Below are 19485 nucleotides of genomic sequence, written 5' to 3'. Positions count from 1 at the left end.
AATACATGACACCTGCTGAATGAACTATGTTGCAATTGTCCAGGAAACACTACACTTTGGAAATAATTATACCTACAATGTCTTTTCAAGTATAAAATTCCATCTAGCCCATCTGACATAGGTCAAGAGTCACGTCGACCCTCCTCAATCCATCTTGATAATCTATACACAGACATAAAGTTGGTCAATATTCATTGTAATAACATAATTTAATAAACCAATGCAATAACAAATATTATGGTAATTACCTTCTTTTGTCGAGCAAAGGTTCACATTGTTTTAGCAAATCTTGTAGCTCAACATCCGACATCTTAATCCCATCTTGCACTTTCTTAGACAATAAAGTTTCCATAATAATGTCTTGGACAATTATATTTTGTATCCCTTTAGGGCATACAGCACCACCAACCCTCACCATTTCAGAAACTTTAGTTTTAATGGCATCCTTTGTTCTCCTAGTCAAACCATCTCCAATGGGATGATTATGATAGCCATGGTGTATGACTGCACGAGTCAAATTCACACCATCTCTACATTCTGGCATGCAGAGTAACATTTCACAGTAACATCTCTCCAAGCAAATTAGTGGACGACCACAATGTATACATGATAAGGAGCCATATGATTCAATTGACACATTTGCTGGGGTCACTCTACTCAATCTCCCATCCCATTGTGTCTCATTCTCTATCCCAATTCTTGTTTTATAACCACAAGTTGCATTTATACAATGGAGGTGACCTCCACATTCCTTTCTATGAACCACACCAAGAAATACTATATTTGTTGTAATAGGATCACTCCAAACATGACCATCAAATTTTGACTCCGTACCTTTTGTGCGATGTTTCACTGAAGTAGTTGGTAACTCAAAGAAAACATCACCATCATAAGTAGAAGCAACTCATCCACAATGACGTGCATTTCAACCTTCTCATAGGCCTCACGCAATCTGTTCTTTATAGGTAGTTGCATAATAATCTCAATGACACTATGTTGTTTGTCATTCTCAATGTTGCTAGCTGAATCATGTTTCCTTGCCTCATTATTTTTGTTGCAAACAGAGTAGAAATCTTTTCTGTTTTCGTGCACTAGAGTCTTCTGAAGTTCATTGTCATCAAGCTTGAATCTTTCCCCTTTCACGGTGAAAATATCACCAAACTGCACATCAAGGTGAAACATTTTGTATCCATCGTCATGGACTTCGTACTGCAGCTCCATTGTCAAATCAGACCCATTATCACCAAAGTGCTGATGGACAGATATGGACCCAATTGTGAATTGAAAATGGCTAGTAAGCACCATCTCTGACAACACTCCTCTACCTACGAAAGTGCGAACAAACATATGCAAAGATCTATCCTCATTCTGAATTGTGACAGATTCCATAAGAACGGAATGGTTAAGCTGTGCAACTCAATGAGATGAAGTCTAAAGGGTGAGATCAAGAGTAGAGTGTTCGTTTCAAGAACTCATTTGAAACAAGAGTTTGGCACAAGAAAAGTTGCTCACAAATGCATTGCACAGCTGCCCATTGTTTATACTCACAACTTTGTAAGACATGTCTTGTGAAAGTCGGCACAAGTGTGATAATGGTACTGAACCATGATGTAAATTTTAGCCATCATTTGTTAATAACAATACTATAATACCATGGACTCTTAGACCTTTTAATCCCCAACCTTTCTTTTACACGTATGGGAGTTATTGCAAGCCATTCTCGCTAGCAATGACATTTCATAATTGCTACATATTCATTTCGACAATTTCATATAAGTATTTTAAAGTTGATAGATAGATATAAATTATAATTGTGGTGAACAAGAAATGGTTGATCAGTAATTTTCAAAAACAATTATGAAAAATTATCAACCTCACACAGTAATGATGTTTAATTAAATGATCACTCATCATTGCTGCATTCTCATGAGCAATCGAATTCATATGATAATCATTATAAGTCATGGTTCCTATTAACATCATAGTGCGGTAGCATTTCTATAGCCAGTATGTCATCCCGTCATGGTGAATAAAATAAGCACATTGATTTGTGTGTCATCCCGTCATGTGTGGTAAGGAGTGCTAGCTAATAAAGAGCCCTCATGAAAATGAAAGGCCCATAGACCCCTTTCGTTGAGAGCCCTTAAGAAATATAAAAGCCAATAGACCCCTTTCGTTGAGAGGCCTTTCATTTTCATGAGAGCCCTTAAACCCTTAAGAAATATAAAAGCCAATAGACCCCTTTCGTCGACGAAAGGGGTCTATTGGCCTTTTAAGCCCTTAAGAAATATAAAAGCCAAAGCCCTTAAGAAATGCCAATAGACCCCTTTCATCGACGAAAGGGGTCTATTGGCCTTTTAAGCCCTTAAGAAATATAAAAGCCAAAGCCCTTAAGAAATATAAAAGCCAATAGACCCCTTTCGTCAATGAAAGGGGTCTATTGGCCTTTTATTTTCTTAAATAAACTCATGAAATGAAAGCCCTTAAGAAATATAAAGGCCAATAGACCCCTTTCGTCGATGAAAGGGGTCTATTGGCCTTTTAAGCCCTTAAGAAATATAAAAGCCAAAGCCCTTAAGAAATATAAAAGCCAATAGACCCCTTTCGTCGATGAAAGGGGTCTATTGTCCTTTCATTTTCTTAATTAAACTCATGAAAATGAAAGGCCAATAGACCCCTTTCGTCGATGAAAGGGGTCTAGGGGCCTTTCATTTTCATGAGTTTAATTATCTCCCTCCCTCCCTCGCTCTCCCTCGCTCTGCCTCCGTCACCTCGCCTCCCTCCGTCCCTCGCTTGCCTTGCCTCCCTCCCGTGTGTTGCCTCCCTCCCGTGCCTTGCTCCCTTGCTCCTTCCCTCTGGCTCTTTCTCCCTCCCTCCCTCCCTCCCTCCCTCCCTCCCTCGCTCTGCCTCCCTCATCTTGCCTCCCTCCCTCGCTTGCTCGCCTCGCCTCCCTCTCGTGTGCAGCCTCCCTCCCTCGTCTCGCTCCCTCGCTCCTTCCCTCTCGCTCTACTCCCTTCCTCCCTCCCTCCCTCCCTCGCTCTGCCTCCCTTACCTCGCCTCCCTCCCTCGCTCCCTCCCTCCCTCGCTTGCCTCACCTGCCTCCCTCCCTCGCCTCGCTCCTTCTCTCCTTCCCTCTCGCTCTGCCTCCCTCCCTCCCTCCCTCGCTCTGCCTTCCTCACCTCGCCTCCCTCCCTCGCTCCCTCCCTCCCTCACTCGCCTCGCCTCCCTCCCACGTGTAGCCTCCCTCCCATGCAATGGGCCACAGTTATACATGTAGAAAAGGGTTCTTCCTTATTATGAGGCCATTTTTTGTTCATGGTTGCAGTGGTGGGAGTGATGCATCTGTGTATATGAGCTTTGGATGAAAGACTTGTATCCACACGATTTCATGGAGAGGTAACTACAGACTGTATTGCTGCATTTACACTTATGATTCATGGGATTCCTAGGACGTTAGCAACAAACATGAGACCACTACAAGAGTACTTCGAACACCACTACCCTGGCAAAATATATCGTGTTGTTGTGCCCCCAAATTTGTCTTTTTTTAGATGTCATGGTTGCAAGCAGAGCTTTTCGTGGATTACAAAGAGGATGCAAGTGGTTTTGTGAATATGGCAGGGGCACGAAGGAGTAGGTTTGCGGGGTTGAGGGAGGGTTGGCATTTATGGAAGCTTACTCTAGAGATGCTATTGGTTCGACCTTCCAGGGCTACAGGTATTCGTGATAACCAAGAAAGAATTTCAAGAAGGGGTTGGAAGGTTTTCCAAATTGTACTCTTGATCTAATACAATTTTCATTCTCACGAAAAAAAAGAAAGTAATGTAAAGCCAATTTTATGTTGAGCTCAAAAAAGGCAGTTCTGAGAAAGGCTTTGGAAGGGTGCATGAATTTGTCACTAGTTTCTTACCCCTGAAGTTGCTCCCATTTGATCTTCTTGTCCTACATTAGCCGTGATATGCTGCCAACAACCATCTACCTCCCTCCCTCCCTCTCTTTGTCCCTCTATGTGGCTCTCTCCCTCGCTTGCCTCCCTCCCTCCCTCACCTCTGTACCCTCTTTGTGTCCCTCCCTCCCTCGCCTCGCTCCTTCTTCCCTCGCCTTGTTTTCTCCATCATGTCGTAAGTTCTTCTCACCGATTTTTGTCACGTTGGCAGGATGGTAAAAATAAGAACTTCTGAGAGGAGGGGGAGAGGTGGAAGAGGAGAACAAGGAGGCAGGAGAGGTGGAAGGACAAGTAGCAAGAGAAGTTTGCAAGTGGAATCTACACCAAATTTAGAGATTCAAAAAGAGGTTGAAATTGGAGTTGAAGAGGATAAGGAGATTGAAGACTTTGAAGACACTACTATAATTGTGGAGGAATCTTCTAAGAAGAGAAAGAAAGAGGATAAACAACTGGATGAGGAGTTTGAGCAAGAGTTTCCTGCTGCACTTGATATTGGCCAAGGGAAGGATGTTATTGAATCTCTTGCAATCAATCTTGGAAAGACTGCTCCCTTGATCCCTTTATGTCATTGTGTTGTAAACACAAGAGTGAGAGGCCTACGAACTGATATGGATAGCCTAAAGCAAGCTCTAGAGGCAGAAAAATATATTCAACAGAAAGGAATGTTTATTTTATCTACAACATTTCCGGATGGTATTTCGCAAGAGGTGACAGATGAAATTGAACAATCATGGGATTCTTGTTGGAGGGATATAAATGCAGAATTTGAGGCACAGAATGTTGATGATGATGAATGGTCATTTTTGTCTCGAAAGATGTTTTTTGTGTGGGAGGGGAATCACCGTACTGTTGCATGGATGTCTCTAATTGAAGAGAAATTCAAGACATCAAAGGCATGGCATATTCAAGTTTTAGCAAGTTTTATTACTCTGGAGAAAGAAATAGAAATGAAGCTAATAGCTGCTCTTCAAAGGTTCAATCTGTAAGTGCGAGTTCTTGCTTATATGTGTTACCTTTTTTCGAGCTTTTAAGGGTTTTGTGAACAATTCTTAATATGTTTGAAGCTATGTATTTTTTATTTTTCAGCCTTAATGAAACAACATTTATTTGTGATGAGAATGAGTACTTATCACTATTTTTTGAGGAAGAAAAAAAGACACTTGAAAAGCATAGGGCAAATGAAAGCAGTAAAGGATCAAGTACTTGGTATCCTTTGACATCTCTGTGATGCTACGGAGAATGGTATTTGCAGTAAGTTTCATACCATTTGTCATGGATGTCTTTTGAATTATAACTAACTAATTCATTGTACTCATTCATTTCTTTGGAATATATTTTAGCCACTATATAAGCAAGATTATAAGGCAAAGCTAAAGGAACTTCAGCCAAATTTGAGTGTTGTTGATATGGAGAAGCACTTTAAAGTATTCGAAAGGATGTAAATCTCAAGTATGGTCAAAAAATGATCAAGGTATGGTTAATTTAATGATTCTTAACATAAAGTTGACTTTTTAAAGTGTTCAAGTGTTTTTTGAGATTGGTCATATGATGTTTGTTTACAAAATGATCAAGGTATGGCATATGCATGTATTGTAGGATTAAAAAATACAGTTGAGTGTGACGATTGCATGTATTGTTTATATGTAGATTCTGCCTATTGTCAAACCAACAAATGGTGAATATTGGTTTAATATCTTGTGGAGCCTCCCATTTGATGATAAATCATCCATTGTCACATTGGAAAAGTTGTATAACATCTCCATTGCAAAACTCTCAAAGGAGACACAACTAGCAACCCTCAGAATCTTAGGGTCAGATTCAAATTTGAGAACAAGTTATGGGATGCCAAAAGTTGATAGAGAATTCATAAAGTGGATGGCAAAAGAGGCATGGATGGATCAGTTGCTTTGTGAATTTGAGAGGTTACTCTCTTAGGTCTTGGTTGCTAGTCAACAAGCTAGCTTTGTGCTTCCTCAAGATCCTCTGTTGAGAGAGTATTTTGGGGAAATACAAGCAATGAACAGACTTGAACTTTATGAAGATTTAAAGGATTCAATGACTGTTGCTACAGCTACAATAGGACAAATGGAGATGACAAGGGCATCTTGACGATTGGTATTTAGGTAAGCAATACATGTTTTTTCCTTTTCAATTAAAAATCCATCCTTAAGTATTTTGCTTTTGTACTAAGACTCTTATTGTATGTAGATTCTTGCAATCCTTAAAAGCTATTGGTAAAATTGAAAAATTGTTGCCCATATGTCGAGTATGGACAAAAATTCAGGACTTAAAATTCTGTATGTACTCTCCAAACATGATAGAAAAAGAATGGAAGCAAGTGCTCTCTGAGTGGGAGAGAAAGAACTGCCCTTGGTGGCTCGATATGAAAAAAGGATGTTGTATCAAGGAGGAGGTAGAGTTGTACACACAGCATAAAAAGGGAGAGATGGGTTCATCAAGCTCAAATTCAGTCCACGAGGATGATGCAGTCATTGAGGTTCAAAAAACACTTGAGAAGATGACTAAAAAGGACAAAGATTCAAGTATGGAACTAAAGAAGGGTGGTAGGCCACCAAAAAATCCTGGTACTAATAATGGTAAGTTCTCTGGATCTTTTTTCAAGCTGTTATTTGTTTGTGTAACATATGTTGTTATCACTTTGTGTCTTTACATATGTGGTGTAGGTACAGATGTGCAGGTACTATAGTCTACACCCATTTTGAAAGGATGTAAATGGAAAGATAGGTCTGTCCACTTTTTGTACATTCCATTGACCTCTCTAACTTTGAATCGAAGTGGCACAGGTGACGCTTCACATTGCAAGGTTTGGTGCTATGATTATGTCGAGTTTGGGAAGCAATTGTCTGTCTCAAACTTCACACAAGCCTATATAGACATGAAGGAATACTTTGTGGGTCTTGGAGGTGAAAGAAAAACAAGAAATGATAAGAGTGTTGCTTGGGCTGCAGATTTTGTCATTATTGATCTGCCTACATAGCTAGAAGCTCTTGGAGTAGAGGATTCCACATCTCCATCTTGGAATTTATTAACAGAGGACCATGTATGCTACTCCTTGCTAGTAGCGGCCACAGTTGTTTCAGATTCTAGTTGGATCCTAGTTATGTGTGATCCTCATGTTCTTCATTTGGTTGAGCATTATGCTAGGATCAGTAGATTGGAGTTTGCATGTCGAATGTACATGCAATGCTTGGATGCATATTGTACAATTAAAGTTGGTGGTATTGATCATAAGGTGAGACAATTGTCATACAATGACCTGTTGAAAGAATTTATGCTCTTGTATAATGAAATGGCTTGTACTAAGTATATGTTTAATTCTTTTCTTGTCTTTAGGTGGATGTTGTGGTTTTATACCTTCTTCATTGGGCTTGTATGCCTTGTGTTTGTAAACCTAGAAATGCTTCCGTGGTTGGTACCAAATTGGGCATTGCTTTTGGAAGTAGTTTGTTTCATCATTATTTACCAACAAGTGAGCAGACTATAAAACATGGAGAGAGTATTCCATGGAGAGGTGCATTGGAGAAGGCTCCATGCATGATGTTGTACTTCTTGGAGTTCTTGTGTCCAATTTCTGGACATGTGGTGGACTTAGGTGCTGGGACTGGTTCTATGCAAAAAGCATGCGTGCATTCTGGGAGAGCATGCTTATCTATTGAGAATGATCCTGACATTTGCAATTATATATTGCAACCATTTTTGGATGGACAAAAAGGAAAGGGAAATGTGTTAAGCAACTATGGGACTCTAAATGATTCCAAAGATGTGCAAATGGTTGTTAATCTAACAGACGACTAGTAAGTATGTTACTCTCATGTTTTATCTTTTTAAACCTATTTGTTGGAGAATATTATTATCAATGATGCATTGATATTGATTGATCTATTTTAGCTTTTTGCCTTCTTATGCAGGTGCTATGGCTAAGATGATGTGTAATGACATTGCATTCAATGCCCCCATCAAAGGGACAAGGCATCATCGCAGTATCTATGTGGATGACATCAGTAAAGAAGATTGAGTCTAGTGATTTGACATGAGTTTTTCGCTTCAAGCAATTCATTTTGCTTGTGATGCCCTAGTATTGAACATGCATAACTTTTGTGGTGTCTTGCACCTATTTCATTTGCTAGAGATGTAGTAATCATATTGAAGAACTATTAGTACATCATGTGAGCACCCACCATGAATATTAATCTCAATATCACATATCCAATTTTGAGCATGTTGGTTTCATAAAACTTTTTCTATTTGCTAGAGATGTGACAATCATGTCATATCTTAGTTAAGGTTTGCATGTTAAAACTATGAGTTGTGTACAAATGATCATCATGGTGAATTGAATCTTAAAGTATCTCCTTGATGCAACTAATAAATGATTCGGCATAGATGCATGCAAATTTGCACCCTAAATTCTTCACCATGTGACTTGCAATCATTTCATCGATAAATCACTATCTATCATGATAGTATGAATGATGGATGATATAGGTGGAGGGTGTTGAAATGAAGTAGACATGAAAAGTAGTTTTGTGAATAAAGGGATCTTATAAGCCCTAAATACTATTGGAAAGAAATGTAATTAAATGTATATAACATCTTTGTGGGGTAGTTTTATGACTAAAGGGTGTGTGATGTTAGCGGCATCTTTGTGGGGTAGAAATGTATATAGTATCTTCTTGGGGTAGTTTTATGACTAAATGGTGTGCGATGTTATGATAAAATTGTCTACGAAATCACAATGTAGGCCATGCTCAGAAAAATGTGCTCAGACCAAGACGCTCAGAGAAAAGACGTACCCGTGCAAATACTCCTCGGCAGAATGCAAGAGCTGAAAGGAAGAATGGTACTTTGGCAGACAGTGCTTAGTGAGAAGTATCTTCCAAATCTGTTTTAGGCAGAAGCAATAGCCACTGTAAACTATTTGCTTAATTGGCTTCCTACCAAGCCGATTCAGGGTATGACATCTTATGAAGCATTCATTGGACATAAGCCACACAATGGGCATTTTCGCATATTTGGTTGCATAGCATATGTTCACATGCATGACGACATCGCAGGAAATTGGATGCAAAGTCACATAAATGCATCATGGTTGGCTATAATGAAGATAACAAAGCATACAAGTTGTATGATCCCATTAACCGAAAGGTAATTATCTCTAGAGATGTAATCTTTGATGAGGAATCAGAATGGAAAACGTCAAATACACAGGAGATAGATGCACCGATTACTCAGTCATCTACAGAAAAGATTGATGAAGAAGAGCAAGAATTGCCAGAAGCACCCCGAGATAAACCATAGCAACTTCGACGGTCTACTAGGGAAAGCAAACCTCCTCCATCCAAATTGACATATTCTCCGGAAGGAAAAGCAATGTAGGTTGAAACCACCAACTATGCTCTTATGACTACCACCATGGCTACAGAAGAGCCAGTGTACTTCGAAGATGAAGTAGACAATCCAAAATGGCAAACTGCTATGAATGAAGAAATGGATGCTTTGTACAAGAATAATCCTTGGGAATTGTGCGACCTTCCACTAGGATAGAAGGCCATAGCAAACAAATGGGTATACAAAGTGAAGTACAATCTAAATGGAAGCATTCAAAGATATAAAGCCAAACTAGTTGCAAAAGGATTTGCATAGCAATATGGTCAAGACTATGATGAGACTTATGCTTCAGTATAGCAAATATGGATTCCATACGGGTCTTGATATCATTAACGACACTCAACAGATGGAATGTGTACCAGCTCAATGTTAAGAATGCATTTCTGAATGGTTACCTAGACGAGAAAGTCTACATGCAACCACCAGCAGGTTATGTTGAACCAGGAAAGGAGAATCAAGTTTGCCATCTCAAGAAAAGTCTCTAAAGCACCTAGAAGTTGGTATAATAGAACCAGCAAGTATTTTGCTAATCTGGGATACATGAAATCCAATGCAGATCATAGTCTCTACTACAAAGTTCAAGTGGAAGACATTACTATTGCACTTTTGTATGTAGATGCTCTGATTGTGACTGGGACAATGAAAAAGAGAGAGGCAAAATGAGGCTTATCTATTGGCAAACAATGGAAAGAGGTAGCTTGAACTGAAAATCTCACAAAGAACACATAGGCAAGGTAGGGTGTGATTGGTGTATTGTGAAATGCTATATGGGAAGAATCTTCAGCATAGAATAGCTCATAGACAATCTTAAAAGGACCAATCCTTATTGGTCAAGGCATGATATTGCATCCATCTTTACAGGCAAGGGTTAGAGACACGGCGTTGCATGAGGTTGTTCGTCAAGGCAAACAAGAATGCCATGACAAATGTCAATAGTTGGAGAGCTTGCACATCACCTTCAACTTCTTCCAGTTCTTGTAGTCACCATGCTATTTCTTCAAGGGGTGTGCGGTTTGGCATCTTTCTTTTGAGCAATGTCCTTAAGGACCTTTTTGATGATGTTCCGAAGTCGGTAAACTCGTATCAAATATGCACAACACTTAGTTTCATGATGACCACAACCTTTGCATTCTTTACAAATGATCACCCTCATTCGTGGCTTGCGGCTTTGTTGGGGCAGTGCTTCCACTCATTTCATGCGTGATTGAAGTACAAGCTTCACATGCCAAGAAATCAACAACTAAATTTTGAGCTCGAGGGATATGCTGAATTTTTCCCTCTTCGAATTGTTTGCAAAGTTCCAGTGCTTGTTGATGTCATGGAACCAAGCCTTCGCTCCACACCTTCCACCTTACACTAACTTGTTCACACACGAGTTGGGAATCTCCTCGCACCTCAAGTTGCTTAATGTGATGTGATGTTCTTGCACCTTTTGTAGCCCAAAAATGAGTGCCGAGTACTCAGCTTGGTTGCAAGTACTTGCAGGTGTAGACCTGCTATAACAATACACCTCACCCCCCGGTGAAGTGAGCTTCACTCCCACACCAGCAGCCTTGGTCGAAGGTTTGTATGCTTCATCAAATTAAAGGATCCAAGATGTCATTACACCAAAACTAAAATCCCGACATCCCAGGTTTCTCGATAGTCCAAGATAGGTAGAAGGAGAGGGTGGGGAGAATTCAATACTTGAGTAAGACGTTCAGCACCAAACAAACTCACTATCCTTTGTTGATAGTTTATCTTTCAACCAAAAAGAATTACAACATGAAGTTCAAAATGTGGCGCAAAGGGTTGATTTGGTACAAAGGGATTCCTTGGTCGAAACATCACCAACCATAGCCGAGCCCTAGAAACCTTTGTAGTGAGGTTGAGAAGAAATCATTCAAGACGAGCTTATCCACAGGAATTAATAAACAGATGCGCCAAATCTCACCCCAAGCTTGTGGATCATCCCACCCTTCGAAGAATGTCACCCTTTTAATTACCTCCGATGTAGCAAGTAGCTCGATCACCGCACAATGAGTAGAATTGGAATCAAAGCCCTCCCAGTGTATCACTAGTTCTTCACCTTGAACCATCAACGGTGTATCATCCCACCTGTCGTCTCCTCAAGCAATGCATTATAGAATCAGTTATTGAAGATTGACATGAAGATTAAGAAAGAGATCTCGCCAATTGGTAGCCGTAATGAGCGGAGGACCAAGCACCAAATCCTTGAACCCATCGAATCTGCAATCTAGTATGAGATATGAATAGAGCACATGAAGTGAAGTACTTTTGCTTTTTACAACATGAGGAAACTCCCCACAGTTAGAGAGTTACAGTTCATGAGATTTCAACATATAAGCAATATCATTACATTTTCATCACTTCCTATTTGCTGGCCCATTGGTAAGTCTTCCTTTTGAGAATGGGGAGGTCTTGGGTTCAATTCCCACTCCTTAATAAAAGGAGAAGAGAAGAGAAGGAGAAGGAGAGAAAGAGTATAGGTGGTCGCGAGGTCTGTTATAGATTTTTTTTGAAAATGCGCAGAGACCGCCAAGACACGCAGTGCACATAGGAATCCGGAAGATGTGCGAATGCGCCCGTTACCAGAAGACACATGGAAAATGCGAGGCCTATTACAATTTTTTTTTGAAAATGCACAGAGACCGCGAAGACGCGCGGCACACACAGGAATCCAGGAGATGCGCTCGCGACCAAAAGATGTGTGGGAACCCAGACGATGCGCGACTGCACTCACAAGCAGAAGACGTGCGAGAACCGAGAAGACAGGAACTGCGAGCAGAAGATGCACAGAAACAGAGAAGTTTTGCAATAGTGGGGACAAAGAACCGTGAGCAGATGTCACAGATTGGAAGCGCATAAACAGAGAACCGCGCGTAGAAGATGCCACAAAATCGCACACAGTCGTAGGAGTAACAGCTATCGACGAATGGGTTGTATGCCACTAGCCATGGAGACTTCAAATCCGAGCAACCACACCAATTCTATTAACTAGAAAAGAAATCAAGGCATGAGGCTTGATGCTAGGCATGGCGACGCTCGAGGGCCATAGAGGAAAAGGGAACGTGAGGGGAGAAGTGTTAACATGGGTAGAGAAAAGGGATTAAGAGGGGTGGGAAGGAGCAGGGGGACTATGGCACAAGAGAGAAGGGAGAAGGGGAAGAGGAGCATGTACATGATGGGAGGTGGAATGTAGAGATGGAGACATCAAGGGAAGAGAGTCATGCTTTATTTAAAAGGAAGGATAGGGGGGGAAATCAAAGTACTAGCTAGGTGGCTTTACAAGAATGAGCGTGTCCCATCAAGGAATAGCCCCCTCCTTTTATAGCCAAGAGAGGGGGTCTCTCCCAATAAATGCTTCCTCCCACATGCATGGTGTGTGTGGAGGAATCTCCCCTGTGGGTTAGGTGGGTATGCACTCTCAATTGTATGCGACAACCCTTTGCCTCATTTTTCCACATAAATCAAACCCCATATCCCAAGTCTAAGATACTCCCTTGGTCTCTCCCCAATTTTATAATACGTTCAAACATCTAGGAGGACAAGTGGAGGGTTGGCACAAGGAGTCTTGCCACCTTATCCTACTTTCCCCATTATTTAACTTGCACTCTTGGACTATCTACACCCCCCCCACATGGGCCTATCCTACAAGGAGGGAATAATCCAATATAAAATCCATCTCCACCTATTTTATATTACTTCTCCCATGGTCCTTGGGCCATGTCTCACTAAATACAGGCATGGGACTGTCTAGCTGGAGGGGTGGCACATGGAGGAACCATGCCACCTTAACATTTTATAATATTACTATACCATGGATTATGTACAACACACCTTATGGGTCCTCTTACATGGAAGGGTGGCACATGGTCATGCCCTACCACCTCAACCCTGGGCCCTATGCACACCATATTTTATTATACTATTGCCACACATACAAGCACACACACATATTTATGCCTTTTACCTTGGTTAAATTTATCCATAACACAACTCAGAGATTCTTGTTTGCCACCATAGACTGCCAAAAGGCCTAGGAGTGATGAATCTACACAATGCAGATAGTTGGAGGTGCACTCCATATAAATTAGAATGGAATGACAAGGTATGCTACCTTGAGCTTCTCATATAAATCAACTCTATGCATTGGTAGCATGAAAGTCTCAATAGAACCTATATTGACAAAAAAGCTTTGCTCAAGATGGCTCAGTAAGATCGGCGAGTGATTTCCCAATCACTTTGTCACGTTTAGGTCTCTTTATAACAAGCCTTCCCCAATTTACCAAGAACTAGGATTAGGAATATCAAGAAAATTGCCATCATGTATACAATAAAGAATTCGTTTCATCAAATCATTTTTGGTCCTCAATTCCCTACAAACTACACCTATCTTCTCACATTGATTCCTTTTTAACTCTAAATTCAACCATTCTATCGCACATTGTTGAGGATGTTGTAAATTGCACCATACCTTAAGGGCATTAGGGCCAAACCCTAACCCTGACCCTAAGGGGTTCTCATGCATATATTCATATTTAGATCATGCAATTTTTCAACAAGTCCGTCCTTAGTATGAGGCACTCACATCTTCTACAACATGCAAAGATATATGCCACAATGCTTTCAACTCCTTAGGTGATTCCATTCTAGCATCCATCACTAATGCTTTCACCTCTAACATGAAGCACATCATATCTTTGGACACAGTTCCCATCAGCAGTACACATCAGCAAGCTAGTCTTCAGGACATTCCATTATTGGATTAGTCATGCCATATTGTACTACCCTTGGATCTAGTGATCACCACCTCTTTTGATCAACAAATCATTGCTCAGCATGAGGACATTTATAAATCAGTGCAGTCCTACCACAGTGCAGTGGACATCATTAGGCCCATTCATAGCGCAACATGGGGAACCTCAGTGTTTCAGCATGCACTTATGGTTGTAGTATATAGTCCTTACTTGATGCAGATTAGTGGTTAGATTCAGGACTTCAAATCATTTTCTATAACAACATTCGACGTCTCATTCACCTTAGGGACATCTTATGTATTCTCAATTATATTTCACGCTTCTAGGCCTTTATATTGCCAGCTCCCCCTTGGTCCTTTGATTGATGCTACATCCTATGTTGACTGATGTTTAGTATACATACAACAAACTACCTTTAGCTCATGATAGTTTAGCATACAGGTTTGACAGGCCACCATGCCTTGTTAGTTTCATGGGCCTCTTCTTCAGCAAAGCAATGTATTATACTTGCACCTTCAACCCTAGCTTTCATGCAACCCTCGGATCACTCTGTCCACACCAACTATGCAGTCTTCTTCAACCCCACATCATTTGTTAGAGATTATAGTTCTACTGCAGCAGCATACCTCACACATTGTTGTCAGTTCTTTTGGATTGGTGACGCTCTTGTATGTCATAACCTACCAGATTCTTTTTCCATAGCTACATCAACTAGCTTCGCATCTGGATGCCTCTTTTGTAGAGCAGCTACACAACCCATGGTGACTTATAACATGTTTAGCATGCAGCCATACATACACTCATGTATGAAGTAATCTTTCAATCGACTAGTCTTTGATCTAGGTGGACTTTACTTTCTGTATATTTCCTTCCTCTTCCCTTTGGCCTATCTTCTGAATTTTATTTCCAAAGGTGAAGGATGACCCACAACCTAAGAGGGGGGGATACACGTTATGCATAGGATCCAGTATTGCACTCATTGTATAGGCTTCCACTACATAGTCATTGTCCTCATAGATGCACACACTACTTTGAGTCTTTTCAGTTTTCTTGTCCAATTTTGGATGCTATCATATGCACCAAACGAAATTCAAAAAAAGATCTTGTACATGCACCCTCTACTTATCCACTCTAATTAAAGAGGGCGTGTTGAGGATGGTGTAAACTGCACCATACCTTAAATGCATTGGGGGCAAACCCTAACCCTAGCCCTGAGGGGTTCTTATGTATATATTTATGTTAATGTTTAATACAACATAGTGTATAGGTAGCTATATCATGTGCATTCCTCTCTCTCTCTCTCTCTCTCTCTCTCTCCCCCCCACTATCAAACATAAAAATAAACATTTCTCCTCTTAACCCTTCTCTCAAGTGTATGCCTTTCCTCTCTTCTCTTAAGTCTTTCTCATCCTATTTTGAAATATTTGAGAGGAAATTTTCCATAAAATATAATTATCTAGTTCTTTGCATCTCATCGGCATAAGCTCCTCACTTTGCAATGCAAGGTCATCCATATGGTGCCTCCTCATATCTACATGGCAAATGGATGAATTTTTTATTTTAAGGAGTTCCAAGTAAAGGCTATGGATCCCATCTTTGGAAATTTTGCACTTTTCCTATTGGGTGGCATTATATTACCTCAATCACAATTGAGTTATGAATATTATTCTCTAGCCTTATGTTTGCAATGAGAGTGTATGAGCTTATGGATGCTTTGATTTCTCGCTTAGATTGGGTGGCTCTATGTGTTTGCTGAGATTGAAATTGAAACTTTTATATGGAGTCATGTATGCAAATATCATTAAATTAAATACTCCAATTCTTTTAGCAATGTATTTCTTTATACAAAATTGAAATGCATATTGTGAACATATACATAAAGGTTTACTCTAATTCTTCCAATAAGGTCAAATTTCTTTTTGTTCAAGCTATACTTTGGGTTATAGTGATTGAGATTGTTATATGAATGTACGTTAAAGTAAAATGATAGCCATTAATGTCAAGAAGCACTTGTTTAATCTCCACTTAGAGTTATGGTAATTAAAACACTTATATAAATGTATGGTGCATTCGCATAAAATTATAGCTATTCATGTCAAATAATCATATGGAACAATCTAGTTCCTTAATTGAAAAGCAAAGTGGATTTGTTGCATACTAGTATTCCTATTTTCAATAAGAGTACAAGTTTCTTGTGCCAATTTTACATGTAATTGGGAACATGATTTCATTGTCACTTGAATTCATTACCATGTGATCAATTTAGTTTAAGATTTTGTCAATTGATGTCGACATTAGTTCATTATATTGTTTGCAATAGGGTTACTTATTCTATAGTAGCGCATTATATTGTGTACATGGTCTACACAACAACTTATATAGTCTATAGTAGCGCATTATATTGTGTACATGCTTCACTCAATTATGTATGCAATTAATCAATTATAAACACAGAAATTAAAGCTCAATGAACCGAGAAAGAAAATCAATATATCTGAAAAATTGAAACACTTCTATTCCTCTATCAAACTGATGTCATCCCTATTAGCCTTGTTGCTTTTACAAAAGATGTCAAATGGACACAAAGGCTCTCACACAAACATCATAACGCTCTCACACCAAAAGACAACCTACCCCAAAGCTTATAGCATCGCGCAATGGCCAAGAGAGACTGCCTTATCTCATGCATGCCAGCAACTCCACACCTCCAACCTCTAGCCCTGTGATGACACCAAAGGTTGACAAAATATGAAGAGGGGAGAGGACAAGAGTGGAGATGAGGAGAGAGGGCACAGCTAGAGAGCACACCACAAATGACTAATTGTACACTAGATTTAGTTGAAAATGTAGAATATATCCAATTCCAGTTAGGGTTAGGGCTAGGGCATCTAACCCTTTCCTTTATAGCACTCTGTATGTGTTAGTGCTATGCACATATAATCACATGATGTTGAGCGTGGTCTCTAAACACCTTCCCTCAAGATCAACATCATGAAGTAGGCTTTCTATCAAGATGATGATACTGGGGAATCAAAGAAGGACTGAGCATTACATTCCATCACACCCCTTTAATGGGAATGTCCATCCTTTGCATCAAACCAAGAGCTTGTTGGTGTTTCTCGAAAAGCTCTTTACTGAGTGGTTTGGAAAAGATGTTTGCAACATTCTCTTTGCTATTAATGTGCTTTGTCTTGGAGTGATATACTGGATTCTTGGCCAATGCTTGAGCCGATTGATTATCATAGTATATTGTTGTTGGCTTTGATTCATCAAAGTAATTTGTTTCTCACAATAGTCTTTTCAGCCATACCAAGGAAAAATGCATATCTCTATCGATCTTCTGGTCTCATGATCTCCACCATAGTCACTCTTGTAGTATCCATGCAACCTTGGATGACTTCCTCTATATTCTATTCCAAACTGTCTGGTACCTCCGATGTATCTCAAAACTCTTTCAGCTACATCCCAATGAGACTGTTTTGGATTTTCCATAAACTGTGCTAGTGAGCTTATTGCATAACAAATATTTCGCCGTGTGATAGTCAGATATATAAGAGATCTGATGAGCCGCCTGTAGTACCTGTCATTGATAGTAGGCTTTTCTGAATCTTTAGTAACTTTCAAACTCTATTGCATGGGAGTTGCCTACAATCTTGTAATCTTCCATATGAAACTTCAGGAGACTGTCAACATATTTCAGCTGACTCATGAAGGTGCTGTTTGAATCTCTCTAGAACTCAAATCCAAGACAATAGTGCATAAGTCCAACATCTTTCATGTTGAACTCTAGAGGTAAGTCTTGTTTCAATTTCTTGACGAAGCTACCCTTTAGTGGCCATGCTTCTGGACCGTTTAATTGCCACGCAGGAGGACAATGCCGGATTTCGAGCTCGAATGACTCAGCATGTGCTCGGCTACCTTGTAGCAGGAGCAAGTGATGAACTCCGCCTCAAGCTTAAATGTGAGAATTCAGAAACCATGGTGCTAGCACATGAGATTGCTCAAAAGTTTGATAAATTTCAGTCTGACCCCCCGCTTCAAAGAAGACGGTTATCCCTTCGCAACTCCCTCAATTCTTGCAACAACCTGGGGGGTCCAACTCATACCCCCACCCCCCATCAAGGATGTATCCACCGCCTCCACCTGAAATGTATGGTCCTCCCTTAGATGATTACCCTCAACAAGGTGTATATTCTCACCCCCCGCCTAGAAGATTTCCCCAGCCTCGCCCACGAGCCCCCCTCCTTCCTACTCCCCCGGCCCCTCCTGCTAAAGAACCTAGAGTCAATGACCTAGCCAAGGCCCTGAATGATCTTCGGCTTGAGATGGTGGGCATCAGAAATCAAACCAATTGCCCTCCAAGAGAACGTGCCAATGTTGTGTGCTACGAGTGCCACCAAAAGGGTCATTATCGCACCGAATGTCCCAATATTCCAAGGGTGAATCTTCTAGGTGAATCAGGCACCAAGGATTCTAACGTAGAGGTCCTTGACCTCGGGAAGAGAAGTCGTACCACCTTGGAGCCCTCTCCAAACCATGGACCGAGCCGCCACAGGAAGAAGGTGTTGCTGAGATGGCAGACCCATCAACAGAGAAGACTAAAAGATCTCGCAAGAGTAAGTGGTCGCCCTCGGATTTCCCTATCGACTCAGGGCAAGAAGACTATTCAGTCATTCAGGACCTTGCTCATTGGTCTTTGAGCATCACGCTTCCTCAACTAATAGCATTAAGCCCTAAGGTGAGATGTGAGCTGCAGCAAGGGCTCTCAACAAGGAGGAGCAAGAAAAAGGGAAAGGTACGTGATATTTCTTCTATCTCTGAAGAAATTGATCAGCACCCGCACACAGTAGATGTCATCATAGATGATTGCTGTATCAAAAGTATGTGTGTTGATGGGGGAGCTGCATGTAATCTCATGGTGCCCCGTATCATGAAGAAGTTGAATTTGAAATGCACAAGGCGTTTTCTCCACTCGAATCAAGGTAGCAGATGGTCGACGACTCACCACCTTGGGAGTCATTGAGGATTTGCCCATCACTGTCAATGGGTTGACCACCACCGTCAATTTCTATGTAGTGGACATTGAAAATATAGGCGGGAGTTACCCAGCCATACTTGGGAGACCGTGGTTGAGAAAGAGTGATGCAGTTAGCTATTGGAAGACATGACACATGTCTTTTGGTGCTTCTAAGGAGAAGATCCCAGTGCAACCAGGTGCCATGGAACCAGAAGAAGAAGAGGAGCAAGACAGTGATACTCTCTCATCCTCGGTGTCTGAATCAATGGAAGATTCAGACGGGGGGGAGGAGTTCTCAGAGGAAGAAGTTTACATGATGGGGGTGTTTCCGACCCCGCCACCCGTGGAAAAGG

At 40.7% G+C, this 19485-nt stretch overlaps 2 protein-coding genes across 2 annotated transcripts; both read left to right on the top strand.

The window, feature by feature from the left end:
* Positions 1-4158: 4158 nt before the first annotated feature.
* LOC147896261 (uncharacterized) lies at positions 4159-5174 on the top strand. Its single transcript, XM_087382247.1, has 2 exons — positions 4159-4928; positions 5033-5174. The coding sequence occupies exons 1-2, from the start codon at positions 4159-4161 to the stop codon at positions 5172-5174; spliced, it is 912 nt and encodes a 303-aa protein (XP_087238373.1).
* Positions 5175-6245: 1071 nt separating this feature from the next.
* Positions 6246-7982, top strand: LOC147896260 (uncharacterized). Its single transcript, XM_087383250.1, has 4 exons — positions 6246-6543; positions 6637-7199; positions 7301-7761; positions 7856-7982. Exons 2-4 carry the CDS (start codon positions 7068-7070, stop codon positions 7980-7982), a joined length of 720 nt encoding a protein of 239 aa, XP_087239376.1. The 5' UTR covers positions 6246-6543; positions 6637-7067.
* Positions 7983-19485: the final 11503 nt, after the last annotated feature.

Source organism: Dipteris shenzhenensis, chromosome 12 (assembly GCF_047967505.1).
Source record: "Dipteris shenzhenensis isolate YYH24624 ecotype China chromosome 12, Dip_SZ_1.0, whole genome shotgun sequence".
NCBI classification, from domain to species: Eukaryota; Viridiplantae; Streptophyta; class Polypodiopsida; order Gleicheniales; family Dipteridaceae; genus Dipteris; species Dipteris shenzhenensis.
The sequence above is the reverse complement of the archived record's forward strand: the minus strand, read 5'-3'. Positions and strand labels throughout refer to the sequence as shown.

What these genes read in the sequence shown, in the direction of transcription:
- LOC147896261 (XM_087382247.1), top strand. Translation starts at nt 4,159, where the DNA reads ATGGTAAAAATAAGAACTTCTGAGAGGAGGGGGAGAGGTGGAAGAGGA. An exon ending in GCTCTTCAAAGGTTCAATCT is followed by an intron (nt 4,929 to 5,032) that starts GTAAGTGCGAGT and finishes TTTATTTTTCAG; the next exon opens with CCTTAATGAAACAACATTTA.
- LOC147896260 (XM_087383250.1), top strand. Translation starts at nt 7,068, where the DNA reads ATGTGTGATCCTCATGTTCTTCATTTGGTTGAGCATTATGCTAGGATC. An exon ending in TTGGTGGTATTGATCATAAG is followed by an intron (nt 7,200 to 7,300) that starts GTGAGACAATTG and finishes TCTTGTCTTTAG; the next exon opens with GTGGATGTTGTGGTTTTATA. An exon ending in GTTAATCTAACAGACGACTA is followed by an intron (nt 7,762 to 7,855) that starts GTAAGTATGTTA and finishes GATCTATTTTAG; the next exon opens with CTTTTTGCCTTCTTATGCAG.